This window comes from Cherax quadricarinatus, chromosome 75 (genome assembly GCF_038502225.1).
Source record: "Cherax quadricarinatus isolate ZL_2023a chromosome 75, ASM3850222v1, whole genome shotgun sequence".
NCBI lineage: Eukaryota > Metazoa > Arthropoda > Malacostraca > Decapoda > Parastacidae > Cherax > Cherax quadricarinatus.
The window spans coordinates 6,109,206-6,132,167 of record NC_091366.1 but is presented as its reverse complement, the minus strand read 5'-3'; the positions used below and the strand labels follow the sequence as shown (position 1 = coordinate 6,132,167).

Below are 22,962 nucleotides of genomic sequence, written 5' to 3'. Positions count from 1 at the left end.
AGACCCATTCTCTCATATGTAGGCCTATGAGCGCTTTCGCACTAAATTTGACGGCGCTAGAATTTTGGCATAGATCTACGGTTTGGACACTCACCGACCAGCCGTAGATCTACGGGACGGACCCTGAAAGGGTTAATAATAATAATAATAATAATAATAATAATTATATAGGTAGTAGGTTGGTAGACAGCAACCGCCCAGGGAGGTACTACCGTCCTGCCAAGTGAGTGTAAAACGAAAGCCTGTAATTGTTTTACATGATGGTAGGATTGCTGGTGTCCTTTTTTCTGTCTCATGAACATGCAAGATTTCAGGTACGTCTTGCTACTTCTACTTACACTTAGGTCACACTACACATACATGTACAAGCACATATATACACACCCCTCTGGGTTTTCTTCTATTTTCTTTCTAGTTCTTATTCTTGTTTATTTCCTCTTATCTCCATGGGGAAGTGGAACAGAATTCTTCCTCCGTAAGCCATGCGTGTTGTAAGAGGCGACTAAAATGCCGGGAGCAAGGGGCTAGTAACCTCTTCTCCTGTATATATTACTAAATGTAAAAGGAGAAACTTTCGTTTTTCCTTTTGGGCCACCCCGCCTCGGTGGGATACGGCCGGTGTGTTGAAAGAAAGAAAGAATAATAATTATACGTAGTATGTTGGTAGAGAGCAACCACCCAGGGAGGTACTACCGTCCTGCCAAGTGAGTGTAAAATGAAAGCCTGTAATTGTTTTACATGATGGTAGGATTGCTGGTGTCCTTTTTTCTGTCTCATGAACATGCAAGATTTCAGGTATGTCTTGCTACTTCTACTTACACTTAGGTCACACTACACATACATGTACAAGCATTTATATACACATCCCTCTGGGTTTTCTTCTATTTTCTTTCTAGTTCTTGTTCTTGTTTATTTCCTTTTATCTCCATGGGGAAGTGGAACAGAATTCTTCCTCCGTAAGCCATGCGTGTTGTAAGAGGCGACTGAAATGCCGGGAGCAAGGGGCTAGTAACCTCTTCTCCTGTATATATTACTAAATGTAAAAGGAGAAACTTTGGTTTTTCTTTTTGGGCCACCCCGCCTCGGTGGGATACGGCTGGTGTGGTGAAAGAAAGAAAGAACAATAATAATAATATCTTTATTTCTACAAGTACACGTACAGGGTATACAGGCCTAACTGACATCAATGGCATACTACTATATAGAAAGTTCCTAGTTTTGCAGAGCATTTTGGACAAATTAGGTCAGTTTTGTCCCAGGATGTGACCCACACCAGTCGACTAACACCCAGGTACCCATTTTACCAATGGGTGAGCATAGATAGCAGGTGTCTTATGGAAACACATCCTAATATTTTCCAACTGTACCAGGGGATCGAACCTCAGTCCTCAGTGTGAGCTGAGTGCACTAGTGATTGAGCTTGAACATTTCGGCTATGAAATTGACCTTGTAAGAAAATTTTAGAATTCTTTTACTATGTATATATGTATCAAACTTATTACAATTTTATGAATAACATATTACAGTATACGTTACATGTTGCAAGCCAAAATTTATCTATGGTTTCTACAGTCTCCACACTAATAACATTGAATTCTTCCCAATTTATTTAATTTTAATATACAGTGTAATGCACTGTAGGCTTTGGTATATTTTTTATTAATATTCTTTTGCTTACTTTGGATTTCCTTTCCATGTTACAATCAATGCTACATAACAAGTTACAAAATGTATAATACTCCTGTAATGAATCTTATAATCATGATGCATTATTAGTGTACTCAGGTACATAAATCTCTATCTACAAGGACCTACCTAGCTTAAATTATTCAGAGAAAGTTTTGGAAAGTTGGTCGGTTGTACTCGGTCACCTTTATGAGCATTTATACTAATTTTTTTATTTATTATCACACCGGCCGATTCCCACCAAGGCAGGGTGGCCCGAAAAAGAAAAACTTTCACCATCATTCACTCCATCACTGTCTTGCCAGAAGGGTGCTTTACACTACAGTTTTTAAACTGCAACATTAACACCCCTCCTTCAGAGTGCAGGCACTGTACTTCCCATCTCCAGGACTCAAGTCCGGCCTGCCGGTTTCCCTGAATCCCTTCATAAATGTTACTTTGCTCACACTCCAACAGCACGTCAAGTATTAAAAACCATTTGTCTCCATTCACTCCTATCAAACACGCTCAAGCATGCCTGCTGGAAGTCCAAGCCCCTCGCACACAAAACCTCCTTTACCCCCTCCCTCCAACCCTTCCTAGGCCGACCCCTACCCCGCCTTCCTTCCACTACAGACTGATACACTCTTGAAGTCATTCTGTTTCGCTCCATTCTCTCTACATGTCCGAACCACCTCAACAACCCTTCCTCAGCCCTCTGGACAACAGTTTTGGTAATCCCGCACCTCCTCCTAACTTCCAAACTACGAATTCTCTGCATTATATTCACACCACACATTGCCCTCAGACATGACATCTCCACTGCCTCCAGCCTTCTCCTCGCTGCAACATTCATCACCCACGCTTCACACCCATATAAGAGCGTTGGTAAAACTATACTCTCATACATTCCCCTCTTTGCCTCCAAGGACAAAGTTCTTTGTCTCCACAGACTCCTAAGTGCACCACTCACTCTTTTTCCCTCATCAATTCTATGATTCACCTCATCTTTCATAGACCCATCCGCTGACACGTCCACTCCCAAATATCTGAATACGTTCACCTCCTCCATACTCTCTCCCTCCAATCTGATATTCAATCTTTCATCACCTAATCTTTTTGTTATCCTCATAACCTTACTCTTTCCTGTATTCACCTTTAATTTTCTTCTTTTGCACACCCTACCAAATTCATCCACCAATCTCTGCAACTTCTCTTCAGAATCTCCCAAGAGCACAGTGTCATCAGCAAAGAGCAGCTGTGACAACTCCCACTTTGTGTGTGATTCTTTATCTTTTAACTCCACGCCTCTTGCCAAGACCCTCGCATTTACTTCTCTTACAACCCCATCTATAAATATATTAAACAACCACGGTGACATCACACATCCTTGTCTAAGGCCTACTTTTACTGGGAAAAAATTTCCCTCTTTCCTACATACTCTAACTTGAGCCTCACTATCCTCGTAAAAACTCTTCACTGCTTTCAGTAACCTACCTCCTACACCATACACTTGCAACATCTGCCACATTGCCCCCCTATCCACCCTGTCATACGCCTTTTCCAAATCCATAAATGCCACAAAGACCTCTTTAGCCTTATCTAAATACTGTTCACTTATATGTTTCACTGTAAACACCTGGTCCACACACCCCCTACCTTTCCTAAAGCCTCCTTGTTCATCTGCTATCCTATTCTCCGTCTTACTCTTAATTCTTTCAATTATAACTCTACCATACACTTTACCAGGTACACTCAACAGACTTATCCCCCTATAATTTTTGCACTCTCTTTTATCCCCTTTGCCTTTATACAAAGGAACTATGCATGCTCTCTGCCAATCCCTAGGTACCTTACCCTCTTCCATACATTTATTAAACAATTGCACCAACCACTCCAAAACTATATCCCCACCTGCTTTTAACATTTCTATCTTTATCCCATCAATCCCGGCTGCCTTACCCCCTTTCATTTTACCTACTGCCTCACGAACTTCCCCCACACTCACAACTGGCTCTTCCTCACTCCTACAAGATGTTATTCCTCCTTGCCCTATACACGAAATCACAGCTTCCCTATCTTCATCAACATTTAACAATTCCTCAAAATATTCCTTCCATCTTCCCAATACCTCTAACTCTCCATTTAATAACTCTCCTCTCCTATTTTTAACTGACAAATCCATTTGTTCTCTAGGCTTTCTTAACTTGTTAATCTCACTCCAAAACTTTTTCTTATTTTCAACAAAATTTGTTGATAACATCTCACCCACTCTCTCATTTGCTCTCTTTTTACATTGCTTCACCACTCTCTTAACCTCTCTCTTTTTCTCCATATACTCTTCCCTCCTTGCATCACTTCTACTTTGTAAAAACTTCTCATATGCTAACTTTTTCTCCCTTACTACTCTCTTTACATCATCATTCCACCAATCGCTCCTCTTCCCTCCTGCACCCACTTTCCTGTAACCACAAACTTCTGCTGAACACTCTAACACTACATTTTTAAACCTACCCCATACCTCTTCGACCCCATTGCCTATGCTCTCATTAGCCCATCTATCCTCCAATAGCTGTTTATATCTTACCCTAACTGCCTCCTCTTTTAGTTTATAAACCTTCACCTCTCTCTTCCCTGATGCTTCTATTCTCCTTGTATCCCATCTACCTTTTACTCTCAGTGTAGCTACAACTAGAAAGTGATCTGATATATCTGTGGCCCCTCTATAAACATGTACATCCTGAAGTCTACTCAACAGTCTTTTATCTACCAATACATAATCCAACAAACTACTGTCATTTCGCCCTACATCATATCGTGTATACTTATTTATCCTCTTTTTCTTAAAATATGTATTACCTATAACTAAACCCCTTTCTATACAAAGTTCAATCAAAGGGCTCCCATTATCATTTACACCTGGCACCCCAAACTTACCTACCACACCCTCTCTAAAAGTTTCTCCTACTTTAGCATTCAAGTCCCCTACCACAATTACTCTCTCACTTGGTTCAAAGGCTCCTATACATTCACTTAACATCTCCCAAAATCTCTCTCTCTCCTCTGCATTCCTCTCTTCTCCAGGTGCATACACGCTTATTATGACCCACTTCTCGCATCCAACCTTTACTTTAATCCACATAATTCTTGAATTTACACATTCATATTCTCTTTTCTCCTTCCATAACTGATCATTTAACATTACTGCTACCCCTTCCTTTGCTCTAACTCTCTCAGATACTCCAGATTTAATCCCATTTATTTCCCCCCACTGAAACTCTCCTACCCCCTTCAGCTTTGTTTCGCTTAGGGCCAGGACATCCAACTTCTTTTCATTCATAACATCAGCAATCATCTGTTTCTTGTCATCCGCACTACATCCACGCACATTTAAGCAACCCAGTTTTATAAAGTTTTTCTTCTTCTCTTTTTTAGTAATTGTATACAGGAGAAGGGGTTACTAGCCCATTGCTCCCGGCATTTTAGTCGCCTCATACGACACGCATGGCTTACGGAGGAAAGATTCTTTTCCACTTCCCCATGGACAATAGAAGAAATAAAAAAGAACAAGAGCTATTTAGAAAAAGGAGAAAAACCTAGATGTATGTATATATATATATGCATGTGCGTGTCTGTGAAGTGTGACCAAAGTGTTAGTAGGAGTAGCAAGATATCCCTGTTATCTTAGCGTGTTTATGAGACAGAAAAAGAAACCAGCAATCCTACCATCATGCAAAACAATTACAGGTTTTTGTTTCACAGTCATCTGGCAGGACGGTAGTACTTCCCTGGGTGGTTGCTGTCTACCAACCTACTACTAATATAGTAATAATATGCTTCTCCCATACATTTTATACTTAATAAACTGTCCTATCTCATCATTGCTTTTCACGTATGTGTCCTTTTAGCTACTTTCATTTGGTTATAGAATTCCAAGAATCTGAACGAGTAATTTCCTATGAGTTACCAGATTTACATTTTTTTGAAAATTTGGCTACAGATTTGTTTTCTTGGCCATAAATATTTTTCAAATAAATTAGATCTTTTAGATGAGAAATGAACTATGAGAGTGTTTAAACATAAATAAATATTTAATAATCACATTGAGAATGATGCATAAATGCTTTATTTTTAGAATTGTATAAGGTTGTCGATGCTCGTTGCAACTTCTCATTTATTTTGCTACTAATAACCTGTTTCACTGTTATTAGCAGTAGATGTACAAAATTATTTATGCTTCTGCATTCATTTCACATGTATGAAAGTTTATTTGTGTTCATGGAATACATTGAGTTTTTGAAGATTTTAGTCTGCCGTATGTAGCTTAATCATGTAAATATTGCTAGCTCGTTTTTTTTTTCTCTCAAATTTTTGCTTTCTCCTAACTTCCAGTAGCAATCCTTTAGGGTAATGGGTAATCTGCAATGACATTGAATGGCTGTAGATAACTTAAGAAAATTCCATTAAAATACAACCCTTACCGTTTCCTGTATAAGCATACTGAAAAACAAAATTCACTTGATCAGTATATTTGTGGATGTGGAACCTGTGGAAAATGAAGGAATATAATATTGTTGTTTCCATTAATTTGTCAGGTAAAACGAGTTGATGTTGGCCTTGAATGTGTGGTGACTCCACAGTATTTTAATAAGTTATTCAGTGGATTCAGTTTGTACAGTTTTCCCAGAGTCACTTGTCTTTATAAAGTGAGGGCTTTCCTTATATATATATACATATAGTAAAACCTTAGAGAATCTTCATTTAACAGACTTTAGAAATAACAGACAAGAAGAGCACAGGTCACAATAATGTGGCTGGAAAAATTTAGGGATAAAACCCATGCTTATAAAAAGTAAGTTAAGATGCCATTTCAGTCTATTGTAAATCAGAATGAACAAATTTTTTTTGTAAGTATGGGTTTTTGTGAACAATTGACAATACCTGCTGGGCAATGACTTATCCGTTTTTTTATATTCACTAGTTTCTTAAGGATGAATTATAAACATTAATATTTTTCTCAGTATTTAACTAAATAGTCATTCTTTGTATAGGACACCACCCCCCCCTCCCTCCCTATTAGTCCATTAAACTTGAGGATTTACTATATTTTGCTGTGTTTTTGCTTTGTTTTATCTTTGTATTTTGTCAGTTGTATCTTTCCAGTCAATGAACATACAACTTTCATAACCTGACTAGCAAGGCATGCCTCTCCCACTGCAAAAGAAAAAAAGAAAAAAAAGTGTACTTGGAATTACCTAGTGTGTATACATTGAAAAAATCAGTAGAGAATTAAGTCAGGGAATTTTCTTATACTGAATTTTTGTTACAAATAACAAATATGTTAAGCGCTAAGCCCATGTGGGTTATTCGGTGCAAAATGTGGTGAAGGCTTGATCCTACATCTGCTGAGAACGACACAGACACACTTCCTATTTGTACTCACCTGAACAAATAATAGGGCATTTTAGCCAAAATTTTATTAAAATAATTGCTTGTTATGAACAAATATAAATTTAATTAAATCAGATATCTTAGCATTTGTGTTTGTAAACTGTGTTGTATTATTATTGGACTACTTTTGAGCTCCATCCTTTATGCATGCTTCTGGGAGTCAGATGGCCTTAGATGACGAAGTGGAGCAGATTCGTGCTCAGATTGATCGCGACCTAGATGTTAGGTCTTGCATCTCTAGCGCATTGTACACTGAGCTTGAAAACATCAAAATTCAGGTTACGCAGGTACAGGATGCTTGCTCTTCTGTGTGCTTTGGTTTTTCTGTATTGTGGTTGTGTGCAGTTGGTCAATAAAGGGTAATGGCTGAAATAAGCTGTATTTTTCTGGTAAGCCAGACCAAGCATTGTAAAAGGCAATTCTTACCTGGCTTTGTATAGAAATAAATTCTGCATTTTGTTTGCCAGTATTGATATGCTGTAGTGTAGTGGATGTGTTGAATTTTGTGTTTGTATTAACAGGCGGACCCCGCTTATACAGCAGGTTAGGTTCCAGGCTTCTGCTGTAAAGCAAAAATAACTGTGAAGTGAAACATAGCCTTTTTCACTTTTAAAGGCACATAAAAGTCTGATAACATGCTTACACTATCATATATTAAGTGAGCAATAGAGCTAGGCCTAAAAATGCGTATACAGTACACACATATAAGTGAACAGTATTTAGATAAGGCTAAAGAGGTCTTTGTGGCATTTATGGATTTGGAAAAGGCGTATGACAGGGTGGATAGGGGGGCAATGTGGCAGATGTTGCAAGTGTATGGTGTAGGAGGTAGGTTACTGAAAGCAGTGAAGAGTTTTTACGAGGATAGTGAGGCTCAAGTTAGAGTATGTAGGAAAGAGGGAAATTTTTTCCCAGTAAAAGTAGGCCTTAGACAAGGATGTGTGATGTCACCGTGGTTGTTTAATATATTTATAGATGGGGTTGTAAGAGAAGTAAATGCGAGGGTCTTGGCAAGAGGCGTGGAGTTAAAAGATAAAGAATCACACACAAAGTGGGAGTTGTCACAGCTGCTCTTTGCTGATGACACTGTGCTCTTGGGAGATTCTGAAGAGAAGTTGCAGAGATTGGTGGATGAATTTGGTAGGGTGTGCAAAAGAAGAAAATTAAAGGTGAATACAGGAAAGAGTAAGGTTATGAGGATAACAAAAAGATTAGGTGATGAAAGATTGAATATCAGATTGGAGGGAGAGAGTATGGAGGAGGTGAACGTATTCAGATATTTGGGAGTGGACGTGTCAGCGGATGGGTCTATGAAAGATGAGGTGAATCATAGAATTGATGAGGGAAAAAGAGTGAGTGGTGCACTTAGGAGTCTGTGGAGACAAAGAACTTTGTCCTTGGAGGCAAAGAGGGGAATGTATGAGAGTATAGTTTTACCAACGCTCTTATATGGGTGTGAAGCGTGGGTGATGAATGTTGCAGCGAGGAGAAGGCTGGAGGCAGTGGAGATGTCATGTCTGAGGGCAATGTGTGGTGTGAATATAATGCAGAGAATTCGTAGTTTGGAAGTTAGGAGGAGGTGCGGGATTACCAAAACTGTTGTCCAGAGGGCTGAGGAAGGGTTGTTGAGGTGGTTCGGACATGTAGAGAGAATGGAGCGAAACAGAATGACTTCAAGAGTGTATCAGTCTGTAGTGGAAGGAAGACGGGGTAGGGGTCGGCCTAGGAAGGGTTGGAGGGAGGGGGTAAAGGAGGTTTTGTGTGCGAGGGGCTTGGACTTCCAGCAGGCATGCGTGAGCGTGTTTGATAGGAGTGAATGGAGACAAATGGTTTTTAATACTTGACGTGCTGTTGGAGTGTGAGCAAAGTAACATTTATGAAGGGATTCAGGGAAACCGGCAGGCCGGACTTGAGTCCTGGAGATGGGAAGTACAGTGCCTGCACTCTGAAGGAGGGGTGTTAATGTTGCAGTTTAAAAACTGTAGTGTAAAGCACCCTTCTGGCAAGACAGTGATGGAGTGAATGATGGTGAAAGTTTTTCTTTTTCGGGCCACCCTGCCTTGGTGGGAATCGGCCGGTGTGATAATAAAAAAATAATAATAAATAGTACACACATTACTTACCTTAAAATATTTTCATCCTTTGCTTGTAGTGAATGGTGAATACATTTATTGTAGGAAGTTTGAAAAAATGAAGAATGGGTATAATTGAAAACTGCTGCATTAGCGAAACACTGTACAGAAAAGCACTGTAAAGCGGGGCCTGCCTGTTCATGAATTTGTATTTAGTTTGTATCTGTTTAATACATGTTTGTACTTGTAGTTGATTATGAAGTTATTTATAATTTTGTTTAGTATACAACCTCTCCTCACTTAGTGACATACTCGTTTACCAGCGACTCAGACTCATACGAGCTCTCTGACCAGTATGCATACCTAAATAATGTACTATATCAAAACTGATTTCCTCTATTCTGTTTATTACAATATACAGTATACTACTGTATAAACATTTAAAATGTTATAAATGGTACAAGGGTGACATTAAAGCAGTATCAAAGATGGTTGACATAAACCCACTACCATTATAGTATGCTCCTTGTTTAGCGATGAATTTGTTTGTTGATGTGGTATTAGGAATAGGAATGAAACTCCGTCGTTAAGTGAAGAGAGGCTGTATAATATTTCTGATTACGTCAGTGATAAGTAACGTAATTAAATACATTTTGCAATGCTTATTAAGATTTACTTTAAAAATGTGCATATAACATTTATGTATTACAAGTTTTCTAATGGAACAATACACTGTACATTTGATAGTGGTATGATACAGTCTATGTGTATGCTAATGGTATGTGCCGTGTATGCTAATGGTACAATACAGTATATATGATAAGGTTACAGTACAGCATGTATGGTAATGGTGCAGTGCATTGTATGCTAATGGTACAACACAGTATGTGTATGCTAATGGTACAGTGTAGAGTTTCTTAATGGTAGAGTGCAATCTAGGCATTGCCTATTGTGTAGTTACCTACTTAGGTTGTGGGGGGACTGAGCCAAGCTCTTAGTCCTGCTTATTATCTTTTAACCTAGTGACATGATTGTATATTTATGGTATAGGGCAGTTTGTACAAAATGTATATTAATAGTATAATGCAGTGTTTATATGGTAATGGTATACTGCAGTGTATGTATAATAAAGGATGTTTAAGAGAGGGATAGAGCATAGTAGTGATGAATATAATGAAGTAATTTGTAGAATATTGTTAATGGGACTGAGATTACATAGCACTAAATATAAAAAGCAATAAGTAATGAAGAATGAGACACGTGCAATATTTGGGAATCTTTATTAATGAAACGTCTTGCTAGCCAGTGGCTTCTTCAGTCTACATTGATGCCAGACTGAGGAACTGATTATCTCAAACTCCTCATCTGTTGTTCTCTGTATTGGACTGAAGAAGCCACTGGCTGGTGGAAAGTTTCGTCAGTGAAACTGCCCAAATGTTGCATAAGTGTTTCATTCTTTAATCTGTCACTTTTCATAACTAACTACATACTAGTAATCCTAATTTTATGTGGTACAATCATTCATAGTTTTTGCAGCAAGGTAAGTAGATGTAGGTAGAGGAGTAGACAGTGCCATAAACTGACAGATAATTCGAGCAGGTAAAATTTTTTATTTTACAATGGTTCATTCACAGTGGGGCTTCATGAAATACTTGGTAAATTCCCATTATATGAGAAACATCGTAACATAGCTTTTATCGTGCATAGTGTGTTTCGAATAGTCTATATGTAATGTGATAGACTAAGAGTGTAGGTCCCCATGCTTACAAATGTACCAAATGTACCAAATGTACCAAATGCACTTACATAACAGTTCTCTCTGGTACTTGTTAAAGTTTGGCATCTGCTTGCATGCAAACTATTCATTTATAAGTTGAAATCCTGTGCCAGAAACTCAGTCCTTTTGTAACTTGAGAGATCAGGAACCTGACTCATTTGTAAGTTGAGAGACCAGCAGCACAGCTCAATTGTAACTTGTAATGAAGGGAAATCAACTTGCTCACAGAGGTCAAAACAGTATTTTACACGTGGGTTCAGTGTTGTTTTTTAATATAATAATAATAATAATATAATAAGAAGTAAATCCTAGGGTGTTCGGGAGAGGGGTGGGATTAAATTATGGGGAATCAAATACAAAATGGGAATTGACACAGTTGCTTTTTGCTGATGATACTGTGCTTATGGGAGATTCTAAAGAAAAATTGCAAAGGTTAGTGGATGAGTTTGGGAGTGTGTGTAAAGGTAGAAAGTTGAAAGTGAACATAGAAAAGAGTAAGGTGATGAGAGTATCAAATGATTTAGATACAGAAATTGGATATGAAATTGGGGAGGAGGAGTATGGAAGAAGTGAATGTTTTCAGATACTTGGGAGTTGACGTGTCGGTGGATGGATTTATGAAGGATGAGGTTAATCATAGAATTGATGAGGGAAAAAAGGTGAGTGGTGCGTTGAGGTATATGTGGAGACAAAAAACTTTATCTATGGAGGCAAAGAAAGGAATGTATGAAAGTATAGTAGTACCAACACTCTTATATGGGTGTGAAGCTTGGGTTGTGAATGCAGCAGCGAGGAGGTGATTGGAAGCAGTGGAGTTGTCCTGTCTAAAGGCAATGTGTGGTGTAAATATTATGCAGAAAATTCGGAGTGTGGAAATTAGGAAAAGGTGTGGAGTTAATAAAAGTATTAGTCAGAGGGCTGAAGAGGGGTTGTTGAGGTGGTTTGGTCATTTAGAGAGAATGGATCAAAGTACAATGACATGGAGAGCATATAAATCTGTAGGGGAAGGAAGGCGGGGTAGGGGTCGTCCTCGAAAAGGTTGGAGGGAGGGGGTAAAGGAGGTTTTGTGGGCGAGGGGCTTGGACTTCCAGCAAGTGTGCGTGAGTGTGTTAGATAGGAGTGAATGGAGACGAATGGTATTTGGGACCTGACGATCTGTTGGAGTGTGAGCAGGGTAATATTTAGTGAAGGGATTCAGGGAAACCGGTTATTTTTATATAGCCGGACTTGAGTCCTGGAAATGGGAAGTACAATTCCTGCACTCTGAATGAGAGGTTTGGGATATTAGCAGTTTGGAGGGATATGTTGTGTATCTTTATAGGTATATGCTTCTAAACTGTTGTGTTCTGAGCACCTCTGCAAAAACTGATTGTGTGAGTGAGGTGAAAGTGTTGAATGATGATGAAAGTATTTTCTTTTTGGGGATTTTCTTTGTTTATTGGGTCACCCTGCCTTGGTGGGAGATGGCCGACTTGTTAAAAAAAAAAAATAATAATAATAATAATGATGATAATAATAATAATAAGTTGAAAAACCAGATGGTCAACTCTGTTTGCAAGTTAAAAACTGAGAATTCTGCTTGTTTTGAAGTTTAAAAATCCATTACTTGATTAATTTGTAAGTTGGGGACCTTGTGTGTTGAGTCAAGATAGGCTGGAAGTTTGCATGCAAGTGTCATTCTAGAGTAGTTTTCCAGAGATGAGAACCACTGCACTTAGTGTCTTCTGAAAGTCATACTCATTGATAACATTAATAAGTGGTGTTTTTCTTTTTAAAGTAGAGGCATATCTTGCTAATATGGTTAATACGGTTATTTTATATAGCCTGACTTGAGTCCTGGAAATGGGAAGTACAATGCCTGCACTCTGAAGGAGAGGTTCGGGATATTAGCAGTTTGGAGGGATATGTTGTGTATCTTTATACGCATATGCTTCTAAACTGTTGTGTTCTGAGCACCTCTGCAAAAACAGTGATTATGTGTGAGCGAGATTTTTAATGATGAAAGTATTTTCTTTTTGGGGATTTTCTTTCTTTTTGGGTCACCCTGCCTTGGTGGGAGACGGCCAACTTGTTAAAAAAAAAAATGGCTTATAAGGTTCCAGACCACCGACATTAGGTGAATATCGCCTTAAAGTGAATTGCAACCTTATTTCACTTGTCAGTGCATATAAAGGCCTGAAAGCATTTATCATTTATTGTGTAGTAGCACTAGGCCTAAAAAAAAAAAAGATACAAAAGTAAAAATAATAATTTGATATAGTACTGTATTGCTAACCTGTTGTGCTTCACCGTTGAAAATTCTAAATGTGAATACAGTTCAAAATGCAGTATATTAGTGAAGCACTCTAAAGCAAAACTTTGTATTAGCAGGGTATGCCTCGATTACTAGCAAATAATGTTAGGGTGATGTGCTCTGTTTTTTCCTCTGCATGTTTGATTTTTGTGAAATGTTTTGAGTGTTGTACTTTTTATCACAGGTTATTGTGCTTTTTATTTATTTATTTATTTATTTTTTTTTGAACGAACTGGCTGTATCCCAGGGAAGCAAGGTCGCCTAAAAAGAAAAAACAAAAGTTTCTCTTTTAAATGGTTATTGTTTATAATACAGTGGACCCCCGGTTAACGATATTTTTTCACTCCAGAAGTATGTTCAGGTGCCAGTACTGACCGAATTTATTCCCATAAGAAATATTGTGAAGTAGATTAGTCCATTTCAGACCCCCAAACATACACGTACAAACGCACTTACATAAATACACTTACATAATTGGTCGCATTCGGAGGTAATCGTTATGCGGGGGTCCACTGTATATTATTGACAGTAACTGGTGAACTTATACCCAAGGTTTTGTGAGTAATGTGTTAGTGAAGTTTATTCATAAAAGATTTCAGTCGAGTTCTGCAGAACTAGAAATAGTTTTGTGCTATTACTTTTTAAAATGTAATAAAACAATTCACTGAAACATTGCATTGTCTGTCTTTGCACTAGTATCTGTCATAATGTTGTGTGGGTTTTAATTGGTGTAGCACATGAAGCTTGTGTTGGCTGTGTTCAAATTTTTTATGTACTACTATACTTGTTAAATCCGTATTTGTTAATACTTTTTACACAATCAAATGGTAGTACATTATTCTTTTATTTAAGAATTTAAAACACCTGGTAGAGTTGTTGTTTTCCTTGAAATACGGATAAGTACTTCACCACTTCCAGTTGATGGAATTATGAAGTAATTTTCCTTGGGCAGAAAGATACTTGGTGCAGAGCACACCTTTAGGATATATGTTTTTCTGTGGGTAGAGCACAATCTAGTCTTGATTAAGCTGTGCTCAGAGAGTGAAACATCATTATAAGTTATCTCTGCACCAGGTTTCTACCAGATTTGTCAGAAATACCTTGTATCCAGTATGTCTCTTCTGCTGGATTTGTGTGTAATATAGCATAGTCATTCTCTAGTTTTTTTTATTAACATATTGGCCACTTTCCACCAAGGTAGGTGACCTGAAAAAAATAAGAAACACTTTCATCATCATTCACTCCATCACTGTCTTGTCAAAAGTATGCCTTCACTACAGTTAAAAATCTGCAACATATCTCCACCCCTCCTTTAGAGTGCAGGCACTGTATTTTCCACCTCCAGGATTCAAGTCCAGCTAACTGGTTTCCCTGAATACCTTCATAAATGTTACTTTACTCATTCCAAAAATACATGAGCATCACAATTAAAATAAAACAGCGAGCTGTAACACACCCACCTGTCCTTCAGAGAACAGTCACTGTGCTTTACCTCCCACTTTCACAACTCATATCTGGCTAACCACTTGCCCTGAATCCCTTCATAAATGTTTTGAATACTATTTTTAACTTTAACCATACGTATTTTTTTTTTAATTTCTCCGTTAGTTTTGCTATTCCCATCTTAACGACATTACCTACACCAAGCAAGAGCTGTTTATCATTTTATTTAAAATATATTATAGAGCATGCTGAGATAAAAAATCTTTTGTTCAGCAGGTGCAAATCCAGAAGTCTGGAAACTGGTAGTAAAGGATGATACTTGTATCACAATCAGTCTGCTCACTGATTATATTGAATATTGAGGGTTTGTAACCTTGGCTTTACATCTTTCTGAAATTTAAGGGAAACTTCAGTTTGTTAGACAAGTGGACATGTGCAACTAATTTACCCAACATTTTGTTGGTAATCCTACTATTATTACTAAACTTCATTATAGTGAAAGTAACAAGTTCTGGTATTTGTTAAAGGTTTTAATCTTAAGTCACCCATAATTTGCAGCTAGGCTTTCCTTTCAAGAAGGATGGCAGTACTGTACCTGTCACAAACATAAAGTAAACTGACATTTCACGACACTTCATCTAGGGATACAGATAAAGGGTGGCATGTTGGTTCTTTGTACTCTTACCTCATAATTCACTTTGGTGATAGGTTATACAAGTTTATGTTGTGGTATAGAACAATACAAGATATGCTAAAAAATGTATATTTTCGTACACACCTGTGAGTCTTTTTGAAGGGGGCTTCTACCCTCACAACCTGACTAGATTTTCATGTTGACAATATAAACACAAATAGTTTATAAAAAAAGAAAGAGTAAATGTAGAAGCCTCAAGAAACTATTGACATAATATATTGAGCACAGTAACTGTAATTAAAATTAAGGAAAAAGTGTTGAGTGGTATACAGAGAACATGTAATTTTTTTTTTTTTTAACACAGACCATTTCCCACCAAGGTAGGGTGACCCAAAAAGAAAGAAAAATACCTTCATCATAATTCAACACTTTCACCATCACTCATACATAAGCACTGTCTTTGCAGAGGCACTCAGATACGACAGTTTAGAAGTCCCTCAAACTGCCAATATCCCAAAACCCCTCCTTTAAAGTGCAGGCATTGTACTTCCCATTTTCAGGACTCAAGCCCAGCTAACCGGTTTCCCTGAATCCCTTCACAGAATATTAACCTGCTCACACTCCAACAGTTCATCAGGTCCCATTTACTCCTATCTAATACACTCACGCATGCTTGCTGGAAGTCCAAGCCCCTCGCCCACAAAACCTTCTTTACCCTCTCCCTCCAACCTTTTTGAGGATGACCCCTACCCCACCTTCCTTCCCCTGCAGATTTATATGCTCTCCAAGTCATTCTACTTTGTTCCATTCTCTCTAATTGACCAAACCACCTCAAGAACCCCTCTTCAGCCCTCTGACTAATACTTTCAGTAACTCCACACCTCCTCTTAATTTCCACATGTAAATATTTGTTTCATTACATCAGTATCTACATGCAGAATTCATTTGGGAGCTTTCTTCTTGGCCTCTCATGTCCAAGCCTAAGGTTTAACTCATGGTTAATAGGTCATAACTCCTACTTGGTGGGCTTGGGTGTATTGCTTTGGCTTGCTCAAGTATACTGTAATGCTTTTGTGTGCTTCTTAATTATTTTCTTTTTGTCTTTTGATATATTTATTTTTTGAAAGATTTATTATAAAGTGTTGAAAAAATTGCATACTTATTATATTTTTTTAGCATGTGTTTATATTTTATATTTGTGCAGCTCAATGATTTTGATTACCGGTACTTATCTTAATTTTTTACAAATATTTGTGTGTAAAGCTTAAGTGATTTTATTAGATTTAATACAAGTAGTGCTGTGTAGTGTGCATTATATGCATGATTAACCCTTAAACTGTCCAAATGTAGATCTACGTTCACGTGTGTAGTGCTCCAACCTTGATTTTCCCCATTTGAGACCATGTAAAAAAAACGTAGATCTACGTTCGAAGCCTGCCGCACGTCAACGTATATCTACGTTTGGACAGTTTAAGGGTTAAGGCATTATTTCTGACATCTGCCTTTTGTCCGCCTTGCATTAACTCCCTGTTTATTTGTACTAACCTTCCCATAACCACCTTCGTTTTTGTGCCTCTGGTGCGTGTTGGTGTCCCCTGCTTGTCTTATGTAGCTGGAAGATGCAAATGGCAAGCTTCACAAGATAATAGAACCTGCAACTGATGTTAACTCTGTCCTATTCCAGCGGCACCTGCAGAGCCTCTACAGTGACAGGTTGGTTCTTGCACTTCTTTTATTTTTAAATGTTTTTCTTGCATAATATTGCCAATAAAATTTTATTTTATCCAAATTTAGTTCATTACATACTTTCATTATTTATTGTGTTAGCTATACTCTGATCAGCTAATTCACAAAACTTGTTGCATGTACAAAATTTCATATCCAGTTCCCTTGGGCTTTGAGCATGTGGATCTTCAGGGTTTCCCTACTTTTGATGAAGCTAAATAAAAGCAGGTACCTTAACATAGCCTTTCATAATACCAATGATTAAAACGAAGATGAGGGATTATGAATTATGTCCTCAAATATATTTGCATAATTTTGCATGTCTTGTTTTAATTCCAGAATACAGGGTAAAAAAAGATAGGAACAAATTGATGGGCAACCAGGTGCCAGGTTGCATGTGATTATACTTGATTTTGTTAGGTATGTTCAATTTGAAATAGAATTTTGTAGAGTGATTTAATGCCTTGAGGGCCCTGGATTTGAGTTTGTACCCATAGGTTTGTTGAAAACAAAAAAGTGTACTTAAGCCTACCATGTTGCAGGGACTGGTACAAGAAAACAGTGGGCCTACTGTCACATGTAACACTACAGTTACTACATTACTACAGTGTTGCTGAAAGTTATACTAACAAATCTCAAGATCACAAAATGAATGAAGACCATGGTTCCATCGAGCAGCCTGAGTTGTCTAGTGGCAAGATTGTGGATCTCTCATTTTTATCTGATTGTATGCCAGATGACAATTATGCCAGCCAACTACACATGCTCACAGAAGACAGTGTTCTCTCAACAGGACTTCTTGGCAAGACAGTTTTTGCCTATCATAGTGAAGATACAGAGGTAGCAAGTAACTCAGAATCAGTGTTAGATAGTACTGCAATGAGTGAAGGAATGCTGGAGGATATGGACAAGGACGAGCAAGTCCGTAATATACTCACTAAATCATACCCACAGCTGATGTCTATTTTGAAAGGCCGTTGGGATCGGGTAGTTGTGGAAAATTTGGAGAAGGAAGTTCAGGAGTTAACCATTTCACTACAAGCTTCAGCAGGAATGTTAAAAATATTTATGCATTCACTATCTTCTGATAATCAAGAATTTTCTTCTCACACTGTTAAAGATGAAATTGAAAGTGATAGTGTGAAGGAGACAGTGAATGATCTGAGTCAGCATCACATTAGTGATACTACTAGTAAAGATGAGGATAATACAATGGGTAATGCTCCAGAAGATGACAAAGTACAGACAAAGCCTGAAGAGAAAAGTGAATCTGGTGGCTATGGGACTTTAGCAGCTGTGTTTAGTGCTAAAAAGAAACTAATGCATCTTTTGAAAAGCACTGAGAAAATGCCTCATTTACTGGAGGATACTGCAGGTGTGCCTGATCAGTCATCACTCTCTCAGGTATTCACTGCATTATCTCCACAAGATCTTAATGATCTCTCAGAGAGCCTCAGCCTCTTACTGAGCCAAGATGAATCCTTCATGAATTTGACCACACTAAAGCACCAAGAACTTAAGGATATTGATAAACTGAAGGATGTCCTGAGACAACTTTGTCAGAATGCCCAGGCGACAGAGCATCTTCAAGTAAAACTACACCATTTAGAGGGCTTACTGAGGGGCTTGCAGGACGAGAAGAAAGCGTTAAAAGATGAAAATAATCGTCTGAACCACTACAGCAAGAACCTTGCGATGGAGCTCCAGGTGAGTGAGCTCAGGTTATGCTGATTAAAGTTTATGTATACTTTTATTACAGCATTATCTTAGGTTTGTCCATTCTGTCAATTGTCTTTCAGATATTCTCATTATTACAGCATTATCTTGGTTTTCCATTCTGTTGATTGTCTTTCAAGTATGTAGCAGTACAGATATTTCTGAAGAATCGTGTTTTAATTGCAAATCTTTCCTATTTAAAAATAGTATGTTAAGTGTCAAGTTTGAACTCTTTTTATGCATTCATTATAATTACAATAATCCATTTAATATAATCTTATCTTAGTGCACAATTTGTATGAAAATATTCCAACAGGTTGCCAAGGATCAAATAGAAGAACTAGAGCTAGGGCAGCAGGGTCAGGGAGGGGGAACGGCTACTACTCAGTATGCGGCAAGAATGGAAAGCTCAAAAGACATCAGAGAGAGGGGTACAGTATTTAAATTTTTATTAATATTTCATTGTATGCAGTGAACAGCAAACTCAACCGTGTTGTGAAGCTTTTTTCACAGTGTAATATATTCGGAAGATAGTGACAGAATGTGGATTTATTTAGACATTGTCCAACTAACTTCGAGTAGTAAAGTGTTTACAGCTCTACTGCTCCTGCTGCCTTCTCTGTATTCAACTGAAGATGCCTGCTGTGGAGGCGAAGTGTTTTAGAATAAAGATACCTAACTGTTGCACATGTATCTTACTTTCAACTAGTTTGTATCGTTTACCATCATCATATTTATAAGGCACAAAAGCTTGGCTGGGAACTTTTCAGTGGCAGTATGGTTGGCAGAGGTGCACTCTCCATTAAACTTTATATAATATAGCCTGCCACAGCACTCATTAAGTGAAATGCTTGCTACCAATGAAAATGAATTCTGCTCATGTACATTTCTTTAATGGAAATGATGTACTGTACTTCTGTTGGAAATTAAAAAGTAAATTTAAATGGTATAATATTGATAATGTGAGGTATGATAGCGCAAATTAAGGTTTTCTAGCAAAGACAATTTTATTTCTATAAAATGGCATAGTGTACAGTGTAAAATTATGTAATTGACATGTATAAACTATTTTATAGAAAGCCCCTTGTTATGCAAAGCATTTTGAGCAACCTTAAAACTAACTTATGTTAGACAATGAGACATGCATAGTATATGAAAATGAAAATACATACTTAGTTTATACTATATTGAAGGCATTTGGTAATCTATTAAAAAACTCAATTAAAGATGAAACTAGGTACCTGAATTGATATAAGGATATAAATGCTTTTCTAGTAATAAATAAGATCTGAAGGAAGGATGGAATAATAATGGATGAACGACGAGGTTTCAGGATTTGTTCAACATAATAAACTGTTGTCAGGATCACATTAAGATAAGGAGGTGTATTTTAACATAAGCTTTGAAGTGGTTAGCAGACAGTGAGTCTCAGGAATTTTCAGGCAAAGAGTTACAGAGTTTAGGTACTTTTATGCACATAGTAACCACAGTTGCTCCTTGACTTATGATGGGATTATGTTCCAACGAACCATCATCAGTCGAACATATCTTAAGTCAAATACGATTTTTTTTTTTAACACATCGGCTGTTTCCCACCGAGGCAGGGTGACCCAAAAAGAAAGAAAAAAATACTTTCTTCATCATTCAACTCTTTCACCATCAATCATACATAATCATTGTCTTTGCAGAGGCGCTCGGATACAACAGTTTAGAAGGAGCAAACAGTCAAATATGATTATGATATGCTAAATAAGTAAAAAGTAAATAAATAACTAATATCACCAAATAAGTAAATAAACAATAATTATCATAACTAAATACTAGTATTGAAAAATAAATAAATGAATACACGTTGCAGACTTGCTGCCTTCATGCTGGGTAATTATCTTAAGTTTCATCTCCAAAGTAGATGGATGGTTCAGAGAACCGACATGTTGATAAATTAGACACATGTGCAACTCTTGGGTATCTTTATTGAGGAAACGTTTCGCCACACTGTGTGGCGAAACGTTTCCTCAATAAAGATACCCAAGAGTTGCACATGTGTCTAATTTATCGACATCTCCAAAGTAATTGCTTTTGCACCATTGTAAAGTCAAAATATCATCAGTCATACCATCTTCACCTGAGGAGCACCTGTTCACAGGAGTTTCGTAGAGATGTTTATGTCTGGTGTTATGCCTGTGAATTCTGTTGCAACTATCAGGGAAGTCATATGGCCATAGACTCCCTTGAGACTTTAAATTTTCAATAAAATATTAACATTTTTATTTGTAGCAAAAGATGTGAAATTTGATATAATTCTGTTAAGTTTATGAAATTTAATTATTTTTTCTTAGGTTTCTGTTCTGGCTTACAAAGGTGAATTCTTTTAATACTAGATCAGGCTAAACTGCTGTTCTTTAAATATTTTAACTACAGGAGGGCCCCGCTAATACAGCAGGTTAGGTTCCAGCCTACTGTAGGACCCTGCTTACATAGCAGGTTAGGTTCTGGGCTACTGTAGGACCCTGCTTACATAGCAGGTTAGGTTCTGGGCTACTGTAGGACCCTGCTTATATAGCAGGTTAGGTTCTGGGCTACTGTAGGACCCTGCTTACATAGCAGGTTAGGTTCTGGGCTACTGTAGGACCCTGCTTATATAGCAGGTTAGGTTCTGGGCTACTGTAGGGCCCTGCTTATACAGCAGATTAGGTTTCAGGCTACTGTAGGGCCCCACTTATACAGCAGGTTTGGTTCTGGGCTACTGTAGAGTCCTGCTTATATAGCAGATTAGGTTCTGGGCTACTGTAGGGTCCTGCTTATACAGCAGGTTCAGTTATGGGCTACTGTAGGGTCCTGCTTATACAGCAGATTAGGTTCCGGCCCTGCTTATACAGCAGGTATTTTCCTTAAAAGATTTTCATCTTTGGATTATAGTGAGTTGTGAATATGTTTATTTATTTGTTTGTATAAATTATAGCTCATTGAACATTTGTAATACAGGGTTCTCAATTTACAAATAAGTTGCACTGCAATTGTTTCAACTTAGGAACAGGTCATTTGTATCTTCAAACCTATTATCCTACAGAACATGAAGGTACAAAATGATAATTGTGTCACATAATTTTGTAACTGTAGATTTTCATTCAGAAAACACTATCAATACATATTATGTTCTCTATACATTATTCATCAGTGTTGAAGATTGTAGTTCAGGTGTTTGTAAGTCAGTGACCCCCTGTATAAAGAATTTGTAAGATGTTTGTTAATATATTTAATTTTTCTCTTGAAGTACGTGCCACCTTGTCTGCCAAAAATAAATCATTAATGGACCACAATGAACTCGTTGCTCGTGTTGGAGATCTAGAAGGAATCCTTGAAGCGCTGGTCCGAGAGAATGATGCTACTGTTGAGGCGCTGAAATCCGAAGTCTCTGATCTGACCCAGCAGGTATGAGACTAACATTTTTACTATGCATATGCATAAGGGTTTTTCCATACAATTTGTTTCATTGTATGATTGCCTTTACATTATTTTTTATTTTCTAATATGTGCCTTGGCAGCATTTATAGTTTTTTACCCATGTAAATAAAACTTTGTGCATTTCTTCGTAAATTTGCTTTTATGTTCCTTATGAATTAAAATTGCTTTTATCTTTGCTGATAATTTCATGCAGTTCATATAAGTGTCTTCTATCTTTCAATTTAGAAAAGCATACTGGCAACATTGTCCCCACAGTAATACTATATTCAGTTTTTCTTTAGCTTTAAATTTTCAGTCCACTGATGTGAAATTGTTCTGTCATATTTTTTTTGAACCCCTGTATATAGTCCTTCTGAGTCACTAATTTATTTCATTCCACTTTACCACTTACCTTGAAAAAATGTTTTCTGACATCTTATGGTGTGTGTAATTTTCTGATATCTTAGTATGGGCTCCCAACTTGAGTGTGAAGGACAGGACCAGTTTAGCATGGGACAGTAGATCAAACCATACCCCGGCCACTAGACCAGCTAGCTGGTCTAGTGGCTAACGCGACGGGCTGGAGGTTTGAGACACTCTGACCGCGGCTTCAATCCCGGCCGGGGTATGGTTTGTTTGCAATCGTGTCATTACGATTTCGTGAATCATGTAGACAGTAGATCATTTGTAATGTTGATTCAATCTTTTGTTGTGGTAATTAAAAGCACTTTATGATACAACT

The 22,962-nt window shown here is 37.6% G+C and overlaps 1 protein-coding gene across 9 annotated transcripts in view; it reads left to right on the top strand.

Moving 5' to 3' along the window:
* Positions 1-22,962, top strand: part of LOC128691776 (A-kinase anchor protein 9) — a gene marked incomplete at its 5' end in the record, with an annotated part of 128,610 nt that overhangs the window by 17,722 nt on the left and 87,926 nt on the right. For 6 of the 9 annotated variants that reach the window (XR_011394112.1, XM_070100977.1, XM_070100981.1 and 3 more), the window contains 5 exon segments: positions 7,281-7,403; positions 16,948-17,048; positions 17,603-18,767; positions 19,093-19,207; positions 22,051-22,208. Coding sequence is in view for 8 of the 9 variants with exons in the window: in XM_070100977.1 (XP_069957078.1) it covers positions 7,281-7,403; positions 16,948-17,048; positions 17,603-18,767; positions 19,093-19,207; positions 22,051-22,208 (1,662 nt within the window). 9 annotated transcript variants of the gene reach the window in all.